At 41.8% G+C, this 15,204-nt stretch overlaps 1 protein-coding gene across 1 annotated transcript; it reads left to right on the top strand.

The window, feature by feature from the left end:
• Positions 1 to 5,128: 5,128 nt before the first annotated feature.
• yipf3 (Yip1 domain family, member 3) lies at positions 5,129 to 14,174 on the top strand. The gene is made up of 9 exons (XM_084076234.1): positions 5,129 to 5,423; positions 6,313 to 6,534; positions 7,283 to 7,389; positions 8,037 to 8,082; positions 8,605 to 8,697; positions 9,740 to 9,871; positions 10,600 to 10,713; positions 11,114 to 11,237; positions 12,543 to 14,174. Exons 1-9 carry the CDS (start codon positions 5,343 to 5,345, stop codon positions 12,674 to 12,676), a joined length of 1,053 nt encoding a protein of 350 aa, XP_083932360.1. The 5' UTR covers positions 5,129 to 5,342; the 3' UTR covers positions 12,677 to 14,174.
• Positions 14,175 to 15,204: the final 1,030 nt, after the last annotated feature.

Below are 15,204 nucleotides of genomic sequence, written 5' to 3'. Positions count from 1 at the left end.
ACATCAGGAGAGACACTGGGGTAAGAGTATTGTATCATGTGTATTTATTTAATTATGTAGTATGATTCAATTCAATTATTTTATTGTCATTGCAAGAGCAACATGTTGTTAATGTTGAACATTGATGTTGAACAGTAAGATGTTCAACTCATGAGTTACTGCATTAAATAATGTCCAAAATGATAAAGTAAGAGTTGGTGAAGTTGCATGTGTACTTACTAAACGGTATGAAATGTTTCTAAGAGAACATTTGTTTGAACATTCAGACTCCTCCCTTCCTGAGTCAGACAGGATTCAAATAGTAGTTGGCTCAACTGGTTTGCTGCTTGGCCTGGTCTTTGTGTTCACTGGATTGATCTGCTACAAGAAAAAGTCTGCAGCACACATCACTCTGTCTCTGAACCAAGGTAAGAGAACTGACCACAATGACACCTAGATAAGATAACATCCTTCACTAATTAATTGTTTCTAAATTGAAAATGAAGTAATTGGAGACAAAATAATTAGGATGAAATGTTTTCAATTAATCTTTTACTCAACTGTGATGCATGTTTTTTGTTGTTATCGTTGTGTCTGAAACTATTTATTGTGTTGCTGCACATCTTGGTCAGGTCTCCCTTGAACAAAATATTGTTCATCTTAATGGGACTTTCCTGGTTAAAAATAAATAAATAAATACATTTACATTTTTAGAAAATAATAATGCTCTACTGATGTCAACAGATCGGGTGTTGGTTCCTATTGAAGAACTCCTTCCAACTGGAGGGATGGATGAAGCTTCAGGTCCTGTTGAAGACCTTCTTCCAACTGGAGAGATGGATGAAGCTACAGAACCAGAGCAGTAACTGGTTCATGTGAGGTGGTCTCATTGTAATGCTCTGAACAATTATAATGTTGTTATATTGCCAGGGATACATTTAGGTCATTATTAGAGCAAAGCTAAGTTATGTTCTTTCTTATCTTTATATTATCTTACTATCAAATAGTTGTAAAACTGTCTTTTACTGTAATTGCTTTGTATGTGAACTCAGATGTCTCAAAGGTATCAATGTTCAAGTTGAAGTTCAAGTTATGAACCTGTAAGTGTACCTGTGATTTGTTGAGTTTGGGAACAGATTATAATAGCAGTGACAACAGATCAGGTACTGTCGCTTGGGGTTAATTTCTAAACTTCAAGCCTCTTTAGAAAGTAAAACTGTTAACTGTAAACAGATCACTTACTGGAGTCTTTGTTACACACAGCGCATCAGTGGGTTTTATTAAACAAGTTAACTTACTGAATGAACTTACAGAATAATAATACAGACTACACAGTGAAAGTTAGGAAACAGGGACCCTAACCCTAACAAACAATTAATTCACTTTTTGCAATAAACAGTCTAAGTGAAATCACGTTTTATCTCAATCAGAATACAAAAAGATCTGTATAATATATGTTTATCACATGCTCAAACTTTATTTTACTCCTGATAGCAAATGCTAATTGAAGACAAGCCTGTCTCACTCTCAAACATTGACAATTTGGGGGGGAATTGAGCCACACTTCTCTGCCGGGTCATTTCGGACCCTAACACCACAAGTGACACTTTTTTTATAGAGACCATCAGAATTAACTAAAATGATAAATAATTGTGTTGCGTTAAAGTGGCCATTTCTGAGGATATCATGAAGCCTTGTTCCAATAAAGAAATGTATGGGTACTTTGTACCTATTTAAACTTGAAAACGGGTCAAAAATGACCCTGCTCCAAATGAAAATATAATTTCCTAATATTGTCATAAGTCTGCATTTGTTAATATTCTCTCTCGTACACTGGAGTGAAGCTTCTAAAAAGGAGGAAGCTACAGGTTGTTGTGATGCAGGCAGCCAAACACAAATCTTTTGTCAATTGTTTATGCCAGGGTTACATGTTGAATTTCCTCATTCTCAGTCACACAACAAACACACACAAACATTCTTCCTTATTGTCAAGGGAGGGTGACAACAGTGTGACATCAATGCTGTGTTCTGCTATTAGAGTTCAACACTATAGCAGAACATGTGGCAACTGGACAAGCTACTCAACTTATTGTACACATATGTAGCAGGGGGGGGGGCTTTTAAAGGGAATAATATAGAATAATATAGAATAGTATTTTCGGCATGGCCCCTTCAGAAGTCCCCTTAACTATGGAAGTCCCTCCTGCGTCACCCCCTGGTGGTCGGGGAAACGAACTGCTGGAGGCGCGGTGTTTGTTTATTTCTGAACCTGCCGTCAATCCCTTTAACCTCTACTCGGTTGAACTCTTAAACCTGGTGCTTTTTAGTTGGAATGAGTATATCTGAGGCTTGATTTAGGCTCAAACCTTTTGAAAAACATTTGAGGGACATAAACAATATGATATTAAATATTATTTTATTTTTTTTAATTCATGGTGTAGTCCCTTTAACTACAAATATATGAAAGCTTTAGTTACTAGTTACTTTGTAAATTTTGATTATTATTACAAAACACACTAACCACTTCAGCCCTATATTATTTCGCCCATTTTAAAATAGCCGATAATCAAGCGCATAGATCGGCTATTTTCAAAATATTTTTTTAATACCTTTTGAACTTGTGAAACGGGACATTCTGCACAATGAGTACTTTAACTTTTGGCACTTAAGTATATTTTGATGCCGATACTTTTGTACTTTTACTCAAGTACAGTTTTCATGTACAGTTTATACGGGACTTCTACTTGTAACAGAGTACATACATTAAAGATTCTACAAGACAAATATTGTATGGGGGTATATGGTGTAACCCCATATCTTTTGGACCACTGCCATCAGATTGATGACACCACCACCACAACAGGCCTGAAAATCGATCTACCAGGAGACCACAAGCTAGGGGAGGTAAACTCATTTTTCCCATAGAAAGGAGGAGGTGACATTCACTGCTGACATTTGTTTCCCCTTCTTCTCCTTTGTACATACTAGTGTTTTATATTGATGACATGTATTTTTGTGTTATTTGTATGCTATGTTGATGAATTGATACGACCACAATGGAAACAAGGACTTTTGTTGTGTTATCTTTTTAGCCTTATTGTCTGACTGCACCTCGTGCAGTATATTAATTTGGGGGTCCTTGACATGAAAAGGTTTGATAACAATCTATGGCAGGGGTCTTCAACGTGTTTCAGTCCAAGGACCCCTTAATTGAGAGAGATGAAGAAGGGACCCCCAATACATATCGTATAGAATTGTGTTGCCTAATAATCTTTTAAATAGATTTCATAGCTAGACTTGTTTGACATTGTCATCAGTGTTGGATTCATGTTAATGTGTATATTCAGTTCAAAGAAGGTTGTGTGCACATCCCACGCCTGTATTTAGGCCAGGTGCTGGACATCAAGGAGGAATCAAGAAAAAGAAGGAGGAGGTCCACACACTGTTTCAAGCTCCAAGAAACTCGCTTTTTAATACTGCAACGTTTCGACCCTTAGGTCTTCATCAGGCAAAATTGATATTGTATATTTATAATGTGTATATTCAGACGTATTCAGACATTTAACCACGTGTACCCTCAAAACGTAGTATTTGACCTTTGGCTCTGTATTTAGTCCGCTCTTTTTTCCCCTCTACACCAAACGAATACCAGAAAACTCATTCCAAAACCTATTCACCCCAACTCAAAAAGGAAAACTCAACCCGGAGCTAGGAACACTCACCCGGGGGTTGGGTAAACTCACCCCAGGACCTGAGAAAACTCACTCCGGAACACTCACCCCGGGGTTAGGAAAACTCAAAACTGTGTGTGTGTGTGTGTGTGTGTGTGTGTGTGTGTGTGTGTGTGTGTGTGTGTGTGTGTGTGTGTGTGTGTGTGTGTGTCTGAAAATTCCCCTCTTAAATAAAGCCATTTATAATTAATCTCGCAAAACTGATTGATTATATAATTGCAGTGCAGTGGTAACACAAACGGTCCTGGGGTGAGTTTTCCTACCCCCGGGGTGAGTTTTCCTACCCTGTGGGGTGGTTTTCCGCAGTGAGTTTTCCTAGCAATGGGGTGAGTTGGTTTTGGAGTGAGTCTTCTTGATACCCACCAAACTACATTGCTGAAAATAGCCGATCTATAAGCTCACGTCACAACACAATGCAGCGTGAGGCATTGTGAGCTTGTAGATCAACTATTTTCTGCTAACCCTCCCCATAGGGATGGGTTCAGGTGGTTCATGTAAAAATGAATAAAGTTCCTATCATACAAAGATATAGTGGCCCCCCTGTAGTAACTCTGAGGACCCCCTAGGGGTCACGGACCCCCTTTTGAAGACCCCTGAATGGTCTATATGGGTGCAGGTCAGTCTCCGAACCTGCAGGGGGCGTGACAAGACGCTTCTCGAGAAAGAGACAAGACCGTTATATTATGCCAAAGATTGCTAATTCCGTTTTGGATTATAAGCCATAGAGGTATAATATAATTGATTATACCTCTGGACAAGACTGTATCGGCGATCTCGCGTTTCGGTTTCGCACCCTGACATGACGCGGCTGCGTCAGTGTACGTGGAACGTGACGCAGAAGTGTTGCCATGTCTGCTTATTATCAGCGACTTTGGCCTTGTTTTTCTGTCAAGTTCCTTGTAAATATTGCGTTTTTGGGGGGGGGGGGGGGGGGGCTTGTGCGGTTGCTTATTTGGGGCTCGTTTCCAATTTGTTTTATTATTATTTAAACCAGTGGTTATCAAATGACATGGATCCTCAAATTAGGCTAATATGTACTGTACAGTAGGCCATGTGTCCGTAATAACCCCCATCTGGAAATGTTTTGTGCCAGCTAGGAAGCCCCGTACTAGATTTGTGTTGGAGTTTAAAAAATATTCCAAATATTCCACATTTCATTTCAAGATTTATTTGAAAATAACAGATCTACACGCTCATAATGCACCGCACCGCGGCGCATTGTGAGCTTGTAGATCTGCTTTTTAGCCGGTGGACATTATGTAGGCTACATGAGCACTTTAAACCTATATAATGTAACGTATGTATAATAAGCGACTATTAGCCGCTTATTTTGGGCTTGTTTTCATATACCTAGCTTGCTTATTTCTCTCGCAAAACCTGGCAACACTGACGCAGCCACGTCTTGGCGTGGCGTGGAACGTGACGCAGACAACAGACAGACAACAGACCAGAGCAGAACGAATGTCTTCCTGTACATTAATGTAATGTATAGATGTTTATGAATACAAACACCTCACTCAGCTGTTTATTAACCACGTCCGTCTGTTAGTATAAGGTGTACAGTATAGTACAGTATAGTGTATAACCTGAAGGTTGTTGTTGTGTAAAAACACCAACATTAACAACAACAACATGTCTGCTGCTGCTGGGGGAGAGAAACTCTCCACCACTGTGACTGAACCATGGGGAGGCTTTGATGACAACCTCATTCAGGTAACCTTTTAACCAAATACATCACTTACCCTACCTTTAATGGTATTAAGCTCTCTCTCTCTCTCTCTCTGTGTGTGTGTGTGTGTGTGTGTGTGTGTGTGTGTGTGTGTGTGTGTGTGTGTGTGTGTGTGTGTGTGTGTGTGTGTGTGTGTTTGTGTGTGCTTTAAATCAGTGGTTCTCAGATTTTTCATGTCAAGGACCCCCTCATCTCAAAAATATTTTGTGCCAGGGATTTTTCAGCAGATCTACAAGCTCATAGTTGTAGATCTGCTATTTTTGAATAGCCAAAGTGTAAAATATGGCTAAAGTGGTTAAAATCATTGTGATCACTATATTAACTAATTTTGCCGGGGACCCCCTGGTACCCCCAAGGACCCCTGGACTTTGGGAACCCATGCTTTAAATTGACACAGGAAGAGTAGACACCTGAGAAGCCCCTACAGTCTAAATGTAGTCCCTAGATACTACATTTTCAGGTCGGGATATCAATTTGATCCAGTCAGGAGAGAGAACTCGTACAGGATGAACAAGTCAAACTGGAAGGGAAGAAAAATAGAAAAAACAACAACAAAAAAAGAGCAGAAAATCATGGAACTGAAACTCAAGTTGATAACTGATATTTGTGTTTTTTTCTCTCTTGATTGGATAAAACTGGTATCCCGACCTAAAAATGTAGTTTATGTTAAAGAGCTGTGGAGAGCTGTGTTAATGAACACACTATAGCAGTGATTACTGTCAGAATATAGAGCTTTAACTTTTCACCAATTTTCTGTTGTTGTTTTACTTACACCCCCCTTAAATAGACACAAAAATGGGGCACAATACGGAAGTTTTTAAAATTCGTCCCTGTAAAGAAAGTGTTTTGTTGTTGTTGCTCCGCCCCCCACAGGGGAGTGGCTCGGCTGTGATTGACATGGAGAACATGGACGACACGTCGGGGTCCAGCTTCGAGGACATGGGGGACATCCACCAGAGGATGAAGGAGGAAGAGGAGGTGGCGGCCGAGGCTGCCGCCACCGAGGAGGAGGAAGAGGAGGGCATCCCCGAGGACGGAGAGTTCCTGGGCATGAAGGGCATCAAGGGACAGCTGGGGAAACAGATGGCTGACGAGGTAAGGAAACCACCGTTAAAGGCATAGTATGTAACTTTGCCCTGTGTTTACATAACAAAACAATGAATACATTTTTACTGCATAATTTTCCTCTATACCAGCCGTTATCAGACACTGCAGTAGTGTGGTGGTGTTTACCTGTAGAAACACACTACAGTGTGGTGGTGTTTACCTATAGAAACACACTACAGTAGTGTGGTGGTGTTTACCACTGTATTTAGGTGTTTTCACTGTTTGTATTGGTAGACAGAGACGTTTTTGGGCTAAAAGATGTTGCACACTGAACATAGCAGATTTGCAAGCCCAGAATGCAACACGGATGCCATGCGCTGTGGGTTTGTAGATCTTCAGCTGTGTTTGGTGCGTGACCGTTGTACCGTCAAAGTATAAATTGCAGGCAGCTGCAGCCAGGGAGACTAGTGAGACAGTCAGGCAGTGAGACAGTCAGGGGAAGAGAGAGAGACAGAGAGATTACAGAGTAAAAGGCCTTTCACACTGAGCACTATTACTGTCTATAACTATAAAAATATAGTTTAAAAAAAAATGTTCCAAGTGAAGTTCACACCAACTATTATGAATACAATGGTGAACGATAGTCACAATTATCGTTATAGTGCTCAGTGTGAATCCTTTCTTTTGGGGGGGGGGGGGCTAACAGGCCGGTCTCGGTCCTAAAATGATGGTAATTGTTTGAGGCGTGCCTTCATTTTCAGGCCCGTTGAGAACTGTATGTGTGTCATTGCTGCAGGTCTGGCAGGCTGGGAAGCGGCAGGCGTCCAAAGCCTTCAACCTGTACGCCAACATCGACATCCTGAGACCCTACTTCGATGTGGAGCCGGTGCAGGTTAGGAACCGGTGAGTCAGTCTACTGGTGGTTGACCCAAGCCCCAACTATCATCTGACAAGATTGATCTACATTGCAATAAAACTCTCAGCGTTCATCGCTAGGGATGTGGATCAAAACCCGGCTCTATAATTTCTCAAAACCCAAACATGAATAAGATCAGTGTCAGGAGACAATCATGTATTTTAAAAACCACATGGATCTCTTTAACCACTTGAAACCTGACGTCCCTATTCCGGGGTGAACACTGGGTGAAAATAGCTAATCTGCAAGCTCACAACATGTCACATTGTGACACTAATACTACAGAGAATATAATTAGGCTTTTACGTTGTATGTGATGTGCATTATTGTTGAGTTGTTTGACATTAATGTTGTGTTCAACTGAATTCAAAGACTTAACCCATTAAGACCTGAGGATACAAATGCCTTCTAAATCAGTAGTTCTCACACTTTCAAGATTTATTTTTTATTTTTCAAAAAATATGTACAAGCTCACAGCGCGGCACAAAGTGGCGCGCTGTGAGCTTGTACACCTGCTATTTTTTAATAGCCAACGCTAAAATCTAAATTGACACAGATGCTTCCCCGGTTTTATTGGTGTGCAAATGGTGTGGTCCATTGTGTAATTAACAAGACTCTTAATGTGTCATTTCAGGTTGATAGAGTCTATGATTCCGGTACGGATGATCAACTTCCCACAGGTACGTACAACATAGATTATTATCTATTATATTATTATAATGTATTACAAGGCACATCCAGATAGCTAGTGAAACCTGAGAGGGAGACAGTGTAGGAGAGACAGACAGCAGGACAGCTGAGAGGGAGACAGTGTAGGAGAGACAGACAGCAGGACAGCTGAGAGGGAGACAGTGTAGGAGAGACAGACCGTAGGACAGCTGAGAGGGAGACAGTGTAGGAGAGACAGACCGTAGGACAGCTAAGAGGGAGACTTTTGATTGATTGAATGCTTAATTCTTTTTAGAAGTTTGCAGAACAAAAAGACGTGTAGTGTGGTAGGAGAGACACATGGTGGATTGTAGTGGGATCTGATTCAAGACCAGTAGTAATGTACATAATGTTCTCATTTCCTGTGTGTGTGTGTGTGTGTGTGTGTGTGTGTGTGTGTGTGTGTGTGTGTGTGTGTGTGTGTGTGTGTGTGTGTGTGTGTGTGTGTGTGTGTGTGTGTGCGTGTGCGTGTGCGCGTGCGCGTGCGTGCGCAGAAGGTAGCAGGGGAGCTGTATGGACCAATGATGTTGGTGTTCACTCTGGTGGCCATTCTCCTGCACGGCATGAAGACCTCTGGGACGGTCATTGTAAGACATGAAGACTTTCTCTCCCACTGAGACACACCTGTCTGTCCTACTGACACACACACACCTGTCTGTCCTACTGACACACGTGTGTCTCTCTGTCCTCCTGTCCTACTGAGACACGCCTGTCTGTCCTACTGACACACACACCTGTCTGTCCTACTGAGACAGAGCCAACACCGCACAGCGCACACTGTATTATACTCTCCGTTTAGACTTTAGACCATGGGGGGTCCGGGACCCCTAGGGCAGTGGTTCTCAACCTATAAGCGACTTTGGGCTTGTTTTTCCTGTAAAGTTGCTTGTAAATATTGGTTGTTGTGTGTTGAGGTTTTTTGGGCTTGTTTTTAAAGTGTAGTTATTTTTTTGCTTTGGCTATTTTCAAACAGCCAATGTACTGTATAGGTTTAAAGTGCTAATGTAGCCCTAGTCGCCTCTTTAGGGCTTGTTTTCATAGAACTGGCTGCTTATTTCTCTCACAACATCTGGCAACAACACACGTTCTGCCGTTTCCTCCGTTTACATGGAGACGGGACGGCGGAGCGTTGTCAAAGATTTCCACTCTGGAAGGTGGTTTCACTTAGTTGCGGATTCAAGCCCCGAAAACGCTGTTCCCGTCTAAACGGACGGCACATCTGATATTTTATTTTGCCTTTTTCTCTAGAGACCGTTGTCATGTAAAGGGGGCCTTAGTTTGACTCCACAGACAAATATTGTGAACATAGCTGATGCTTGTATCTGTCTGCATATGTCCAAAACTGTTACTTTTCAGGATTCAAATTCAAAAGCGGCTAAAGTAGCAGATCTACAGGCTCAAAACGCGTCGCTTTGCGCTGCGTTTCAATTTTGTAGATCTGCTACTTTTGATGCTTTTGTGTGACGCTGTAGTTTGAAGTAGGGCGTTAATTTACGAAAAAACAAAAAGTTAAAATATGGAGATAAGAGGCATCTGCCAGACAGCAACGATATATAGGATTTAAATGGTTAACTGTCTGTGATATGACTGTTTGACCTGATCGTGTGTGTGTGTGTGTGTGTGTTACAGAGAGAGGGGACCCTGATGGGGACGGCCATAGGGACATGTTTCGGATACTGGCTGGGCGTGTCATCGTTCATCTACTTCCTGGCCTATTTGGTCAACTCCCAGATCACCATGTTACAGATGATGTCCCTACTGGTCAGTTCTACACACTACACCTTATGTTGTATTGTGTTGTGTTGTTCATCCTGTATCCTGTGTGAGTTCTCTCTCCTGAATGAATAACATTGGAATACTGACATGAAAATGCATTTTCTGTTTAATAAAGAGCTGGAGAGACATGGAGACTCTGAACAAAACACTGAGACTACTGAACAAACACTCTATAGCAATGAGTTCTGTCAGAATATAGAGCAATTTAACACTTATTTTAACTGAAGAAAATCACTTACCCTACCTCTAACTCATTTACTGCCAGAGTAAATAAATAAATAAATCAGCCCTTGCCAGCGTTTTTGAGCGTTTTTACTGACCTTTCAAGAGCCACCGATTATTTCGCTCCAGGAGTGTTTCCATTGGGGGGGGGGGTAAAGCGTGTCACCCTCCCTTCTTTAGTTATTGGCTGTTGAATATAGCTTGTTATCGCCAAAAACAAGAAAGAGAGAAACAGAGTACATTTCCTAAATCCTAAATCTAAATCCAACATTAGATCGGACAGGGCTGGGTTTGTTGTGATCACATTATTTCCGGGTCTACTCTTCTCCGGAAGTCATAGGATCACTCATAGGTTGTTGAAGAGCGCACTCTTGCGTAAACACTGAAAACACCAGCATACGTCAAAATACGTCAATGGCGCTGTTCTCAAACCCGTCCGCTTGTTCCTCTCGCAAAACCTGATAATGTGTATTGTATTGTTGTGGTTGCAGGGCTACGGTCTGTTTGGCCACTGTGCGGTTCTCTTCATCACCTACAACGTGCACTTCCACTCTCTGTTCTACCTGCTGTGGCTGCTGGTGGGGGGGCTGTCCACGCTACGCATGGTAAGAGAACTACGTCACCCAGCAGCCGCCCTGGACAACAATGCACCATGATGCAATGGGGTTCCATTGTAGTTCAAAGATTTGGATAACACACTACTCATTTTATGTACACGGAGATGTAAACTCAGAGTTGTGAGCTTGTAAATCTGCTATTTTCGGCACTCAGCTAAGTATAGATCAGGCATTATGACACCATCACGGCACACCAAAAGGGCATTTTTGTCAACTAAATCAACTGTAGATTTCGTTGACTAAAATCGTATGATAAAAGGTAACTAAAAATAGACTAAAACTAAAAGATTCCAGATGACTAAAACTTAAAAAAAAAAAAATTAGCTGTAAAAATTAACACTGATGTTGAATAAAAGAACGTCTCCTTTCCGGTCCTTCCGGCCTCCAGGTGGCGGTGATGCTGTCTCGTACCGTGGGCCAGACGCCCCGCCTGGTCATCTGTGGCTCGTTGGCAGCTCTCCACATGCTGTTCCTGCTCTACCTGCACTTTGCATACCACAAGATAGTAGAAGGTATTGTGTTACTACTACTATAGTACTACCAGCATTACTAACCCTACCGCAGGGGTAGAGTGGCCGGGTAGAAAGAACTGGAAACCGCAAGGTTCCCAGTTCGATCCCGGGCTCCCCCAGAGTTAGTGTCGAAGTGTCCTTGAGCAAGACATTGAACCCCTAATTGCTCCCGATGAGCAGGTTGGTGCCTTGCATGGTTTCCTCCGCCATCGGTGTGTGAATGGGTGAATGAAATGCACAATCTATGTAAAGCGCTTTGGATAAAAGCACTATATAAACCATTTACCATTTACTAACCCTACTGCAAGATAGTAGAAGGTATTGTGTTACTACTACTATAGTAATACCAGCACTACTAACCCTACCACAAGATAGAAGGTATTGTGTTACTACTACTATAGGTCGTTGGTCTGAGTTTGTTCCCCCTCACTTCAAAAATTCCATCTCCGCCCTTGAAACAAACAACTCACCTTCTATCACGTATAAACATGACCCACGTGTCTGTGTATAACGCATGACTGCACAGTGCACGAGCAGACAGGCATGGAGCTCACCAAAGATTCATTCACTGCTAGTTCCTGCAAAGCCACGGCCATTCAGACAAAAGAGTTGAAGATAAGAGTGTCACGTTACTTGCACGACTGAGCAGGGACACAGAGCATTCTAATAAAATAGGGCTCAAGTGGTCAATCCATAATTTATGTTTTCGTTTGAGTCACAATAGGCTCAATGCACAACAGCCATATTGGAAAAACCTGGGCCTCTTCCTTACTTCCTTGTTACCAATGATGCTAATTAAGGCTGTCTTCCATGATGCTAATTAAGGCTGTCTTCCATGATGCTAATTAAGGTTGTGTTCCATTCAGGTCAAACAGAGTCACGGTGCTGATATTGTGCATGTTGGCTCACTGGAAACGCTCTGCTATACCAGTGGGTCTCAAAGTGTGGTCCAGGGACCCTCATGGTTCCTTAAGGGGGGTGTTCCAAATGGCGCCTTACAAGTGTGTAACTCTGAGAGTGCTCAAATGGAACCAAATGGACCTGTGTCCATGTGTACACTCTCAGAGTTGCGGGGGTCCTTGAAATGAATAATTTGAGAACCACTGTGCTACACTAAATGGAACAGAGCCTTCATTAGAATCATTGGTAACACCTGTTACCAAACGTGACGCATGGTGAGCTTGTTGATCGGCCACTTTCCCCACAATAACAGAAAACAGAAAAGACACTTGCATAGAGCACTGAGGGACTCTGGTCAACCGGGTTTTTAGTGGTTTTAAAAGTGTTGTGTGTTTTGTTCCTCAGGACTGCTAGACACTCTGGAAGGACCCAACGTTCCGCCCTTCCAGCGGGTGGCCAGAGATGTGCCTGAAGTGGCCGTCACCATCGTCAACGCCACCATCAGAACCTTGGGGGTCACTCTTCTGCAGTCCCACTGAGCATGACAGGAAGTGACATCATGTGTGTGTTTCCTGGTGAAGGTGTACAGCTATACTCCCCGTCACTCACGCGACGGCGCCCACATCGCCCAAAAGAACCCCATCTTCTGTTAGGCTTGGAGATCAGAGATTTAACCCATTAAGACCTGAGGCTGATTGTACAAATGCCTTCTAAATCCCAACGGTTTTCTGAAAAACATCTGTTTCTATGTCAGTGGTTCTAAAACCTTTTCATGTCAAGGACCCCGCAAATGATATGTATTTGGCCGCCGACCCCCATCTCAATTGTAAGGGTCTGTTTGGTTCCATTTATACACTCTCAGAGTTACAGACCTGTAATGTAATGTAACGTAAGGGTCCATTTGGTTCCATTTGTACACTCTCAGACTTACAGACATGTAAGGGTCCATTTAGAATCACTGTTTTGTAGAGGTCTTCCGATATGGACTTTCCAAGGCCGATAACCAATTCAGGTATTTTTCTTTTTTGAACAAGAAGGCCGATTTATGTAATTAATACAACATAATTAAAGCTGCAATCCATACATTTGTTTGAAACCGGATCCCTGAAATTTCTACTGCTGAGCTGATAACAGAAAGTCAATTTGAATAGAGCTAGAAATAGTTTTGAGCTTAATGCAGTACCACTTGTCAAACAGTAGATGTCATACCAGACCACATGATATAAATATCTCAATAGAAGAGCAAGGAGACCATCTATAACCTCTGCAGTGATGTTTTAATATTAATATACTAATTGATAACATTTTATGCATTCAGAACTACACCGGATAATTCATATCTTCATCAGTACAAGCTCATAATAATCTATTTTGAAACACAACAAAAACGTAACAAAATTTGAAAACAACAAAGTTAATGTGCCGTATCGGCATCTTTAAGCCACCGAAATATTGGCACAAAGTGCAAATATTGGCCCCATATATCGGAATACCTTTACTGTTTTGTGTTGCCGTCTTAAACGTTAGTGTTTTGTTGTTGTTGTTGTCTTGTGGTGACATTTAACACAGAGATTCGAGAATAATTTTCAGTCAAGTCTATACATAGATTGTTTTATTCACTAGTTCTCAAACATTTTCATGTCAAGGACCCCCAAAATGATATGTAATTGGCCGCAGACCCCCATCTGAAAATGTGTCGTGCCAGGGACTCCCAGAAGGGAGGTAATTCAAAATGATGTTTTACTACTTTTTTCAGCAGATGTACAAGCTCATAGTGCAGCATGAAGTGATACACTGTGAGCTTGTAGATCAGCTATTTTTGAATAGCCAGTTTGTCAAGGTGGGGTCCTCGTACCCCACCGTGAGAACCAATCCTTTAGTTTTTTTTTCTGGTTGTTAGTCACCAGGAGATGTTTGTACATTTATTTGTTTTTATCTGTCTATATTGTTATTTGGTTTGGGGCTTTTTTCATTTGTATTTATAGGGTTATTGTACAGAACAGGTACAACAGAAAATAAACTTTATGGACCATTGTAGTGGTGGTGTTGATCATTATGAAATAAACTGCGGTTGTTTTGGGAGGTTTTTAAACTGTATACTGGTGTTGAGAACCACTGCTACAGTGTATCTGGTTGAAATGAACCCCTACTGCTGCTGACTAGTAGTGAGAAGTAACTCATTTACTCAAGTGCTGTAGGCTAATGTACTGTAAAAAGTATTTTTTTAACCCTGCTTTTATCAGTTGTAACGTTAAAGTGATTAACGCATTAATGCATTACAAATTGTAATCAAATATTGACCATTATGATTGATTCATTCTAAGGTTCTCCTCAGGTGTGAACCAGGATCGAACACGTGACCACTGACTGGGGGGGTAAACCGTTAAAAGCAACGGACCGACCAGAAAAGAGGTGGATTTCCTTTCATAATAAAATCAACTGGATTTGTAAAGGTACCGCTGCTTTCCACCATGTCAGCTTGTTAAAATAAATGACCATTACATTAAAAGTTGTGTTTTCATAAACACTGAAGTCACCTTCATTTTCATTCTAAATGTTTGTTCTTAGATCGCCGACCACAAGGTTCTTGTGAGCTGGTAGGCGCTAGATCTCTTTTAAAAAATATGTCGAAAATGTTTTGCTCAAAATGAAGGGATAAAGTGGTTCCTAGTAATAATAATACTTATTATTATAATAGAATCTAGAATTCTAGATGATAAATTCACTATAAAACAGCAACCTGGCCAAAGCAGGTGATCCGTTTTATTTTGAAGTCAGTGACCGGAAATCACAGGTATTTGAACGGCTGACTTGACGGTCTCGCCAGTTGACATCTCAGCCTCCTCTTCTACCGACACACCGCGGACCCTCTGAGCCCAGCGGGATCCCACCGGCCGGGGATCGAACCGAACCAGGGGGACATCATCACATCACCACCATGGACCCTGTCCTGTCCGGACCTCTTTGAACGAAACACGCCACGTCCCGTACCGTCCGGACCGCGACGTGATGGCGCGTGACACCGGCTCGTTCTGTGTGTCCCGGTGACAGAGGAGCGTGACCATAG

This window comes from Gymnoscopelus microlampas (assembly GCF_963454915.1).
Source record: "Gymnoscopelus microlampas genome assembly, chromosome: 13".
In the NCBI taxonomy this organism is placed as follows: Eukaryota; Metazoa; Chordata; class Actinopteri; order Myctophiformes; family Myctophidae; genus Gymnoscopelus; species Gymnoscopelus microlampas.
The sequence above is the reverse complement of the archived record's forward strand: the minus strand, read 5'-3'. Positions and strand labels throughout refer to the sequence as shown.